This window comes from Silene latifolia, chromosome X (assembly GCF_048544455.1).
Source record: "Silene latifolia isolate original U9 population chromosome X, ASM4854445v1, whole genome shotgun sequence".
NCBI classification, from domain to species: Eukaryota; Viridiplantae; Streptophyta; class Magnoliopsida; order Caryophyllales; family Caryophyllaceae; genus Silene; species Silene latifolia.
The window spans coordinates 256,679,870-256,691,325 of NC_133537.1; the positions used below are offsets into that span (position 1 = coordinate 256,679,870).

The 11,456-nt window shown below is 37.9% G+C and overlaps 2 protein-coding genes and 1 long non-coding RNA gene across 3 annotated transcripts; all 3 read left to right on the top strand.

The window, feature by feature from the left end:
- Positions 1–2,402: 2,402 nt before the first annotated feature.
- LOC141619975 (replication protein A 70 kDa DNA-binding subunit B-like) lies at positions 2,403–5,671 on the top strand. Its single transcript, XM_074436969.1, has 9 exons — positions 2,403–2,421; positions 2,560–2,714; positions 3,546–3,813; positions 3,937–4,036; positions 4,132–4,259; positions 4,645–4,712; positions 4,967–5,145; positions 5,236–5,356; positions 5,537–5,671. The coding sequence occupies exons 1-9, from the start codon at positions 2,403–2,405 to the stop codon at positions 5,669–5,671; spliced, it is 1,173 nt and encodes a 390-aa protein (XP_074293070.1).
- An 817-nt stretch (positions 5,672–6,488) lies between these two features.
- On the top strand, positions 6,489–7,909 carry LOC141621775 (uncharacterized). Its single transcript, XM_074438011.1, has 3 exons — positions 6,489–6,517; positions 6,633–6,788; positions 7,070–7,909. The coding sequence occupies exons 2-3, from the start codon at positions 6,726–6,728 to the stop codon at positions 7,634–7,636; spliced, it is 630 nt and encodes a 209-aa protein (XP_074294112.1). The 5' UTR covers positions 6,489–6,517; positions 6,633–6,725; the 3' UTR covers positions 7,637–7,909.
- A 1,256-nt stretch (positions 7,910–9,165) lies between these two features.
- LOC141623923 (uncharacterized) lies at positions 9,166–10,676 on the top strand. Its single transcript, XR_012533732.1, has 2 exons — positions 9,166–9,730; positions 10,346–10,676. It is a non-coding gene; the product is annotated as an uncharacterized LOC141623923 (long non-coding RNA).
- The last annotated feature ends 780 nt before the right edge of the window (positions 10,677–11,456 follow it).

Genomic DNA, 11,456 nt, shown 5'->3' on the forward strand with positions numbered 1-11,456 from the left:
CTTCTTATGGCTAGCGAGCCTCCTTACGTAGTCTAATGGACTTTAAACGACCCTCCCCGATAGTCGACAGACTCTAAAATGTACCCGACGACAGGTCCTTGGTTCAGACCCCTTGAACCGCCTCGCGTCGCCATAGTCGTCAGGTTGTAATCTTCGATTGACCTGATGGCTATACTTTGACTTTTGCCTTGTCCAAGCCTCAGTCAAAGTGGGGGCTCTGTAGATACCTCATTTCTGCACCTCTCGGAAACCACCCGGTGATGATTGGGCCGCATGTTTGATACGCGGAACGATTTGTGACAATTCGTAAGATTATCGTCAAGTGGTTGCTCAAATATTAATGTCTACCTCTTAGTTGTCATCTACGTCCCGGTACGGTCGTTTTGACAGTAATTAGAGTACATTCGGAGTCTGGGCCTAAAACCGTCTCCATTTTTTCGTTAACCGTTAAATCCCGAGTCGAATGTTCTGGAATGTTAGGATATTTCTATTCCATATTTCATAAATTTTATCTTTTAGTAAACAATTTCCCATAATATTCACATAAGATATTAAGGAAAACCGAATTATTTCCGTCCTACCATAACTCAAACACGAAAATCTTTCTTCTGCAGGAGGAAACCCCTTGGGAATAGACGCGGCAGTCTTTGCGCCTCTTCCAAGAGACGCGATGTCGCTGCGCCTCTTCCCGAGCCTTTTTCGCATGTTTCTCGTATCTTTTTCATATCTTTCCGAGATTCACTTCCAAAGAGTCTCCGAAACCCTAATTCCTTCACGTGATTAGTATAAATAGGAGCCTTCGCTCCTCATATTTCTCACGCGAGTGTCCGCCCTTCTCTTCTCCCTTTGCATTCTAGACTTTGTTCTTACTTCTTGGTGTCTACGTGCTTGAACATTCGACCACGTAAGCTCGGATCCTTCTGAGTACCAGCCTCCCCGTTGCATGACCGACCAATTTGACCAACTACACATAAATCAACTTAATTACTTAATCGTTTTCCTCTTACGAGGGCACTTTCTTTGCATTCGCGTCGAGCATCACTAATCGATATCTTAGTCCTTCTCGTTTCGTCAACATGTAAGTCTGAGGGTGTAATCCTTCTTTTATTTATTGTATTTTATTTATTGTATCATCATCAATTGTAAGGTTTATGTCGAAAATACCATTAAAACCGATTTCTAGAACCATGCTTTAAAACCTCTTTTTACGGATTTCCAGTAGATAACCGTCGAGAAAGGACGCAGCAACTGCTGCGCTTCTTCGAAGGAGCGCAGTTCCTGCTGCGCCTCTTCGTGAGGCTGCCGCAGTTCCTGCTTCCTTTCTTCTTCGTTCGTCCTCTGTTATTCGTCAAGTTCCTTTCTTTTGTTTCGTTTGTTTGTTAATCCTTCATCAATCGATCATTAAATTCACCAATTAACATTAACGGCTTGCAATCACGGCTTCACAGCCAGAACTGAGCCAAGGAACAGACGCAGCGTCTGCTGCGCCTATTCCAAAAGACGCAGCTCTGCTGCGCCTGTTCCTGGCTGAGTTCTGTCCCTGAACTCCGTTTCTGCCTTGACCTAGTTTAATTAGCTTACGTATAATCAACTATTACCTGTATTATCACCTTTTGTTGTGTTCGTTAATTTATTCTTTTATTTCTTTTTCTCAAATTATCCGTTTTAAAGGTATTTTCGACATAAATCGCCTAATCCATTGTAATTATTGTAATTTTCATTATTGTAATTCATAATTATTGTATTTCTTTTATTGCTTGTATGTTTTCACATGTAATTGAACATTAAATCCTACTTTGACCCAATTGTTTGCTAATTACGTGTCCACCGACTTAGTATAATTCTCACATGCTAGGATTAAAACTTGGATGTTGCATTGCATGCATATAGCCGACGATATATCAAGTATGAATAACTTCCCTAATCATTAGTAGAGGCCGCTATCGAGGCGGGCGGGATTAGGTGTTCGATCAAAAGAGCTTCCTAATACGTTCCCTCACCCCTTACTCCAGATATCTGTGAACACCCGTGTTCATTGGCATCCACGAGAGTCATTCTAGACATAGAATGCTAAGGGTAACGATTGCTTAGTGTTCATGTCTCTACTTTGTGTCTTGACATGACACGATGTATTCGAACGGTTCCAATTTCCCATAAAAATTTGTGGCGACTCCATACAAAAATGCAAACGCTTGTTCCTCTTTTCCAACCCAAGCGCCCCCGTGGGCGGCCCGCTGTCCACACATGGTTGAGTGACTGAGTGGTGAAATAAACCATACCCAAACACCCATCAAATAACCAGCAAATTAACAATCAACAATCAGGGCTCAAAGAATTACCAACTATCAACATTCCAAAAAAAAAACTGCCATTACAACTGCAATAACTACACGCTTTCATTGATGGCAAAGAAAAAACCAGGTAAACAACTCTATCAGTTTCAGTTATTCTAAGGTGGTGTTAGTAACAGAAGAAAACAAGTTTTGAGTTTGCAACGTTGATATATATGTAAATGCTATAAATTCAAAAAAACATAAACTATGAATCTATTTCTTGCAGGGACCATGAAACCTGAAAAAATACTTGTGAAGGACCTAGATGATAAAGTTGGACCACATTCTATTCGACTCAAAGTTATTGACAAGGGCAATACACAAATTTCACCCAAGAAAAAGTTCTTTAATTTCCAGAGGATCGTTTTTCAAGATGAAGAGGTATTTCAGATTTGATGGAGTTTATTTTCATGTATATAGTATCTAATGATAACTAAAGAATCTTATAGTAGCTAGATTTAGAATGGTTTACTGTCAGGCACATCAAAATCCTTAAAGCTAACATTGACATTAACTGACAAAGATAGAGCTATATCTACAACAAACTTAAATATTGTATAATTATGGTTGTATGGTAATTCTACCTTCTGCACAGCTAACGGCTTGTTACTTGATGTAGATAAGTTAAATTACAAGTAATCGTGAACCAAAAATGAACCTAACAAGGAACCAAGACACTTTCACAGGTCACACTTAGCTTGCCGAGATGTCGTTTGACAATAAGCATAGGGCTAGATTCAAACAAGGCGTACAACTGCTACCAAATACATTTGAGAGAAAACACGACTACCAAACATGAGTCAGAATTGGGTCACTTATAATTACACCAGAAAAACTGCACCTTTGTTGAACACATGTATTGACACACCAAATTTTTTAAAAAACCTGATAAGTAGCTGATTGTAAGGCAGTAGAAGGAGTAGACAGTTTTTTCGGCAATGTAGAGAAGACATAACCTAAAAGATTGAATGCTATTGTGGTTAAAATTCCATAGTCTACTTTAATAAAATATCATGAACGTGGGCGATAGGTGAAAATGTTCATTATAAAAATGAGGTACAAATTTGAGTTTAACAGATAAAAATTTAAAAGTACTTAAGTGTTTTATAAAGCTAATACTAAATGCAGCCACAAATAACATTATCTAATTGGCTATTTTTGGACGCTCAATACAGCATTATCTAATTGGCTATTTTTGGACGCTCAATACAGGGTGGCATAATTAAGACTATCCTATACAATGATGATATTGGTGCATATGAAAATATTATACAGAATAAAGTGGAATATGACATCTCCAATGCAAAGATAAGGCCAATGCCTGAGAAGTATCCAGTCGGTCCTGATGACCATCCTTTCCACTTGAGCTTCAGCGCTGATACCATTGTCAGAGCTGTTGAAGGATCTAAGCCGCCCCTGGGTCCTGAGTACATAGCCATCGCTGCCATACCGAGAACTGTATCAGCTGATGACATATATGGTTAGCAGCAATAATAAGTTCTTCAATTTTACTATTGATAGGCTATAATTGACACAAATAACATGCTACTAAAGTAATTTTTCCTTTTCATTGGTAAATATTAAATTGTTTGCAAAACTGCAGATATCGTTGGAATCTTGATCTACGTGGAGCCTTTGCGCCAAGTAACACGTCCCATTGGCCTGCATCTAGATATACGTGAATGGGTGATAATGGATCATAGGTACGTACAACAGGCAAACAACTTACAAGAAATATTGGTCCTGCTATTCATGTTCAGTACAGTTTATAGTAACAATATTTTAAACACTCGTACAGTACGGAGCAACCACTCATTGTTACAGCATGGGCAGAACTGGCCACCAGAGAAGGGATACAACTAGAAGAATTGGCTCAATCATTCCCAGTCATTGGTTTCACCTCTATAAAGCCGTCTCATCACAAAGGTAGGGTGTGGCATGAGAATTTTGGATTGACATAGAATCTCAGCTATTTACTTCGAAAGTGAGTCCTTTATATTCACAATTACGTGCAGGTTTCTAAGTATCAACTTTTGTGAAGCTTCATCCAAAAGGGGAAAAAACGGACATGCTTCGTGCTTGGTAAGGCTCTTCATTAACTAATTAGAAAATTTTATTAAAAATACCTGCAACCCAGATACAAACACCAAAAACAGCATCAGCAACAGCGACACACCGACACCCACCCACACAGACACACATTTTTTCATACCCGCACCAAAAAGGTCAACGTTAAACTATGCCTAAATTGGTTCTCCATATAATTAGGAGTACGACAAATAAGTAAGCAATTTCTGCTAAGCATCGTCAGGTGTTAAAGATACGTTCTCCAGCAACAGCACAGGTTGCCACTACAACGAAAAGCCTACGCCAAAAAAGGTAAACGATTTCTATACGGCATATCAACTACCACAATAAAACATCAAAACATTCTCAAAAAAAACATTTAATAGGAACTGTTTATAGTATAAATACAAGATACAAGTACTCACTGGGTGAGCTAACAACTAAACATAATATAAAAATAATGCATTTTCCACATGCTAAAGCAGGAACAAAAATATTGAAAAAAATGGTACACAGATAAAACGTGCCTCACCTGAAACTATTTCAATATGGGATTAAATTCACAGGCTTCTGATACCCAACAAGAAGAGCGCCACTGGCTTCATGTCTTAAGCCCTGAGTTCGATCAAAAGGACGTGTATTTATACCTAGGCTGTGGCCACTGCGGGACAGGAAGCAAGAAAGACATCAATGTCAAATACAACTGCACTACCTGCAAGAGAGAAGATGTCACCTCTGTACCCCGGTGCGCAATTAGTTTATTGTTACTCAAAGACAATGTTAATCGCAAGAATTTAAATTCCTTTTTAACAGTTCTTCCATTTGAAAAGTGTAGGATGAACATCACATTTGAGGCAATTGACGCAACTGGATCCTACATGTTCACTGCACTCACCACTGATGCTGAGAAACTGATGCAAAAAAAGGCTACGGACATGTATACAATGAATCTAGAAGTAAGTTTAAAAGTAAACCCATCATTTCAAAAAATCCTCACAGGAGCATTAAAAGAGGAGATATATTAATGATTCATTAGAACATAAAGCACCTTAGATACATGTTGCCTTACTTATTGTGCTTATCATTGCTAAACCTTAACTACGCACTTATACCTATACATGAATACAACTTTACAGGAACGTCAAAAATACCTGGCAGGTGCTGAAACTAGAATTCGGGAAAGCAAATTCTACATTCAAGTGGGCCCGACTACTTCTCTCTCAAGGAATGTAGTGCTCAAATGGGTGCTCAAACAACATTCACTTGACTGAATGACATTGCTGCAGGGGTAGGATGTAGACATTTTGGACATTTTGGAAGGTGGCAACTAAAGCGCTTAACATGTTGGCTTCTGCCTGGCCCAAACATCTTCTCAGGCCACAACAGTGAATGGTGCAGAAATCTACCCAAAACTATGGTGCATTAGTATGGCACTAACTTGGTTGTAATAAATAATTGGACATAAGCAAACACGAGCGATGGCCGTCTACCCCTTGATACTGTCATATCTAATTAGCAAAGGATTCTAAAACAAGACCAATCCTCTGAATCTGTAATAAATTATGTTGCACGGATTTAAGACTTTTAGAATTATTTTGATTATATATTCCCGAAGCAGAAACCTATGCGAAACAACTGATGCAACCTCCTGCACCTACGTCTGCGAATCATTTTTAACATGTTCATCTCTAATAGCTAAATACTTACTGCAAATTTTTGAACACCAATTTTAAAACCCAATCCACCAAATCAAAATTATTGCAAAGAACCCAAAATCTAACTAAATGATCATCATCTGAAAAGATTTGACAACGTAATAGTATTGAACAGCCACGCCAACAAACAAGAAGATTAAAAAGGACATTAAGTAATTATAAGCTACCTCTCAATGGACATGACAACACAATTGGACAATATCAACAAAATTCAAGACAGACAGGTAACAGAGTAATGTTGTGGCAGAACTAGATAACCCTTACCATACATTTAATGTACTATATGTGTAAGTAAACCATTTCTAAAATAGCTAATCATACATTACAAGCAACCTCAGCTACTATAACTACATCATTTCTATACTTTATCCATATACCACTACATCAGCTACCACTGTAATTGTAAGTAAGAGTTCTTGACATATTATGGATCTGTTCCAATGTTTTATTTAGATTTGTCTTTCCATACCTATATACTTTCTTAAATAATTCACTTACATATGTGTTGCTTCTGAAGGTCACCATGAATCCTATGAGCCGGCTAGCCAAATAGATTGCAGGCACAAGTACTCCACATACTATTAAGGTGAGGGTAATCGTAAAAGAGGAGATGTATACTTCAACAGAGGGCAGCTGCTTAGAATACCAGATAATAACATTTGAAGACGAAGAGGTACGTTCCTTAAAATTAAAATCTACTTACTGTTAAATTATGTAGGGCAAAATGTCTAGAAACTGGCCAATGGTATACACGAGATACAAATTTAGGGGTTTATATGAACAATAAATTGGGCAGCTATGTTATCGTTTAAAAATATGGGTGACCAGTATCTATTGATCAGAACCTGACTCCACCTGATACTGTTATACTTTTACTTCTCTACGCGCATTTACCACTGATACCTAAAAAGCAAGAACCTTATTTTCTACCTAAAGTTTTAGCACATAATGCAGGGAGCTAAACTGAAAACTATACTACACAATGAGCAGCTGGTAATGTTTGAGGGTGCTATAAAGGATGAAATGGAATATGAAATTAACAATACAGAGATTAAAGTGTTACTGGGTCAGATCTTGGCAAGTGCAGAAAAACCAGTGTATCACATTTATTTCAACAGTAAGACAACTATTCAACCTGTTTATGGACCAAAAAGATATGAAGAGAGAGAATCTAGAGAGAGAGAGAGCTCTGAATTTTTAGGTAATCTTTCGTCGTCTTTCACAATAATGACGAGAGCTTCTTCGTCTAAACCTTCCCCCGCCATTAAAATCACTCAAAATACCAAAAAAATGTCGACTTTATCGTCTTCTACTCAACTTATTAATAAAAAGACTGGACCTTTACTTTCGGAGGTTCTCAAAGAGAAGAATGTGAATAAAGTTGTTGGCATTGCTCCCTTTGACCTTGAGACTGTTGAGGTTGAGGAGAATGCTGAAGAATGGATAGTTCAGGGGAAGAAAAAACAAAATTTGGCAACTATTCCTGAGGATCCTACGAAGTTCTTGCAGTTTACAGCATAAGATGTTGTTGAGGAGCTGAATTATTGGAAATCTGTTGTTTATTGTTTTGTTCTGGGAGCCAACCCTCCAGTGGAAGTTGTTGATGGTTTTGTCAAGCGTATATGGGCGAATTTATCCATTGATAAGGTATCCTTTCTCCCCAATGGTATTTTCTTGGTTCGTTTTCAGAATGAGCAGTGTAAGGATGCTGTCCTAAAACAGGGTCATTATCTTTTTTATAACAAACCTCTAATTATAAGGAGTTGGAATGAGAAAGTGGAATTTACCAAAGATAATTTCAAAATTGTACCTGTTTGGGTTAGGCTAATGGATTTACCACTAAAGTTTTGGGGTAAATGCTTACCTAGAATTTCTGATCTGGTTGGTAAATATATCCGTACTGATGTACCCACAATAGAAAAGACTCGTCTAGGGTTTGCCCGTGTTTTGCTTGAGGTTCCTTTTGGTGCCAAAATTGTTGGCTGGGTTAAATTCCTAGATGAAGAGGGTCAAATGGTGAAACACTACTACAGATACAGGCTATAACAACAGTTAAAAACCGTTGTTATATAAAAAAGCGGACCGTTGTAAAAGGTTTTAACAACGGTTGGTTTTCTTAAGGAACCCGTTGTTAAAACTATTAACAACGGTTTTAAGTATAAAAACCCGTTGTGGAAAGTGTGACTCAATTTTGGGGGGAAAGTTATAACAACGGGTTGTAATATACAAAACCGTTGTTATAACTAAAGACAACAGGTTGTTTATAAATAACCGTAGTTGTTTGTTTTTAAAAAATATAAAAAAAAACTAAATTAAATATTACTAGATGCATGCATAATTACGGCCCGCTATTATTCCGATGCATGCATTATTACTGCCATCCCTGTGCATATGAATGGACAATATGGAATGAGAAGGGTTAGTAATAAGATTTGAAGCAGCAGAGAGAGATATGATGATGATTATGGCACAACTTCCTAACATATATATTAATTAAAAAACAACTCAAACCACACATTGCTTAGTATAAATACATGCATTATCTCAACTAACATTCCATTATCTCACTATACATCTCCCAAACCCTAACTGCTAAAACAAACTCCAAATAAACCCTAATTAATCTTTCAAACAAACTCCAAACTCCATCAACAAAATGAAAGATATCATCCTTAAGACACTTACTATGATCGAGAACAACAACAGTTTCATCCGCCGGTTGCTCCACATTGAGGAAAGTTTCAGGAGCTACCGTGTGGATGCTCGATCCATCTTCAAGGACGCCAAAAAAGATGGCTTGAGGAAGCGTGGCGATTTGCGAGTATATGACGATATATGACGATATATAAGAAGAATCGTTTGAACTGAACCTCCAAATAGCCAAGGAGGAGAGGACGTATATCATAGAAGAGAATAAGACTCTCTATGAAAATATAAGAATTGCATTTTTATTAATGTAATTTTTTTTAATTTATGTATATGTATATGTATATATATATATGTATATATATATATGTATATATATATATATATATATATATATATATATAGAGGTAGGATCCGGTGAGAACGAACATTCGGTGAGAACGGTGAGAACGATCTCCAAACTATACGCGCGTCTTCTCACAACCAAACTTCATATCTCCTAATCATATCCCTCCTCACATACACACCACCCTTCAAATCCCTCCATCACCACCGACCACCCTCACGTCGCCACCTACGACCTGTCGTCATCGCCGTCGATGGTCATCAACATCTCCGGCGAAATACCGCGACCTTACCTGATGCCAGCACAACAACCCAATTTATGCAGCAGCCAAACAAGTTGGCGCTTACCGCTACCGGCCCACCGTCACACCAGCGGTACAACAGCACCGCCACTCAACCTCTCACACGCAAGATGAAATCGTTCAACACACATCCCCACACTTGTTTCGACGCCAACGATGCCAGGCTGATGGCCCTGATTCGATCCATTTGCGACCTCCTCCTAATTACATCCATTACAGTGACGATGGAATTGGTAGTTTGGCTCGCCGACGACGATAAACTGACGTTTACACGAATGAAGGACAAGTCGACGACGACAACTAATCGCCAATAATTTGTAATGTATGTACACTAATCTTTGATGTATCTAGCCACTATATTAATGTATATAAATCCTATTAACACATTACTTTGAAGATTTCTGATTGCGATTATTATTAATTCTAAAGGCCGGTTTCTTCCAATTGTTTGTGATTATGAATTATGAATTATTGTTGTTGCTGGTGCTGTTGCTGCGGATGTTAAGTTTTGTTGGGTATGACAATTGCTTAATGAATGAAATGGAGACTCATACTCCTGGGAATCGCTATTATTGATATTGAAAAATGTATACAATGAATTGAAACAGAGATCAATTGAATGAATGATTGATTGCCAATTAAACTTGTTTGTATGCATGATGTTAACTAAGACTCTGATACAATAACATACTTGAAAATTGAAATGGTTTCGGTCAAGGCTTGAAGATTATTCCGATTGCATTCTTTGATGTATAAGGCTGTAATTGCTGATTTATTGACCGGTATTCGGAATTTGTTAGCATGATTGTACTATGTTTGTTCATACTTGTATTAACTGAATGGTGCTAATGAAGTAATGTTATGGTGATTTAATGCTTATTCATTAACTCGGGTCCCCTTTTTTTTTGGACTGGACTATTCTGTACTGAATTTGTAGGTTTTAAATTGAAATTCGGCTCCAGAGAAGAGGGCCTTGTTAACTAGTGATAGGCGTGGCTTCTAGTTGGCCAATTGATTGAGGAGTTGGCTTTTTGCGTTAGAATGTGGAATCAGCAACTGAGGAAGGTTGATAACAGCCCTCCTTTTGTAAGCACCAAAAAAATGCAACATTTGTAAGGTATCTTTTTGCTCCAAGTGTAATGTCAAGTTATCATGGGATGATTCAAAGAATGTGACAGGAAAATAAAGTTGTATTGGATTGGATGTTAGCTAAACTAAGAGACAAGTTAATTGTACAAGTAGCAGACATTTCACATTATTACTCGTTATCTTATCTGTAGATCTGCATTCAGTCTCATCAAATACCTAATTACCTAATTAGGCCGATACACAACAATTAACATCGGACAATGGTATTGATACCCGTCGTTGTGAGTACCAAAGATAAAATTTATAATCTCCTATTAAGACTAACCTAGGCTAGTGGTAACAGGGTCGAACCACAAGGAGGCAGTTGTAAACTTTAGTTGATCTATGTTGATCGAGGTAACTATTATGGGGGTTGATTTGAATTGGTCTAAGACTAAGAGCAAACAAAGATAATGAACTAAAAATACGAATTTTGAGATAAAAGAAAGGGTACTAGGATGGTCGGTCATTATAGCTTTGGCAAAGAAACTAAGTCGGTCTGAATCAAACATAGGTAAGGCGGGAAATAAGAGGTCCTCTCGGTCCACTCCTAACATATAGCATCTCTCGATCTCGCTATAGGTCCCTAATGCCACTTATACTAACTTTCGTCCTGAAAAGTGACTAACGGTCTAAACTATACCTATCTTTCGATCTTAGCACAGTTTAGTCGATTTAATTGACGGTCAAATAACTTTCCCTATCCTTCGATCTAATGGGTCAGTCACGAAATAGGTATCTAACTGGTCGCATGCATTCAACTCGTCAAATACAAGATTAAATTCAATTAAAACGAGTAAAACCCTACGAGGTCAGTCGATCGACCAACACGCGAGACAGATCTCCCTAATTTAATGCCGCCTATGCCATAATTCGCCTACATCCTAGCACTAAAGATTTAGCTACTCATGGTGAAGGTA

What these genes read in the sequence shown, in the direction of transcription:
- LOC141621775 (XM_074438011.1), top strand. Translation starts at nt 6,726, where the DNA reads ATGTATACTTCAACAGAGGGCAGCTGCTTAGAATACCAGATAATAACA. An exon ending in TAACATTTGAAGACGAAGAG is followed by an intron (nt 6,789 to 7,069) that starts GTACGTTCCTTA and finishes CACATAATGCAG; the next exon opens with GGAGCTAAACTGAAAACTAT.
- LOC141619975 (XM_074436969.1), top strand. An exon ending in TCGTTTTTCAAGATGAAGAG is followed by an intron (nt 2,715 to 3,545) that starts GTATTTCAGATT and finishes CGCTCAATACAG; the next exon opens with GGTGGCATAATTAAGACTAT. An exon ending in TGTATACAATGAATCTAGAA is followed by an intron (nt 5,357 to 5,536) that starts GTAAGTTTAAAA and finishes ACAACTTTACAG; the next exon opens with GAACGTCAAAAATACCTGGC.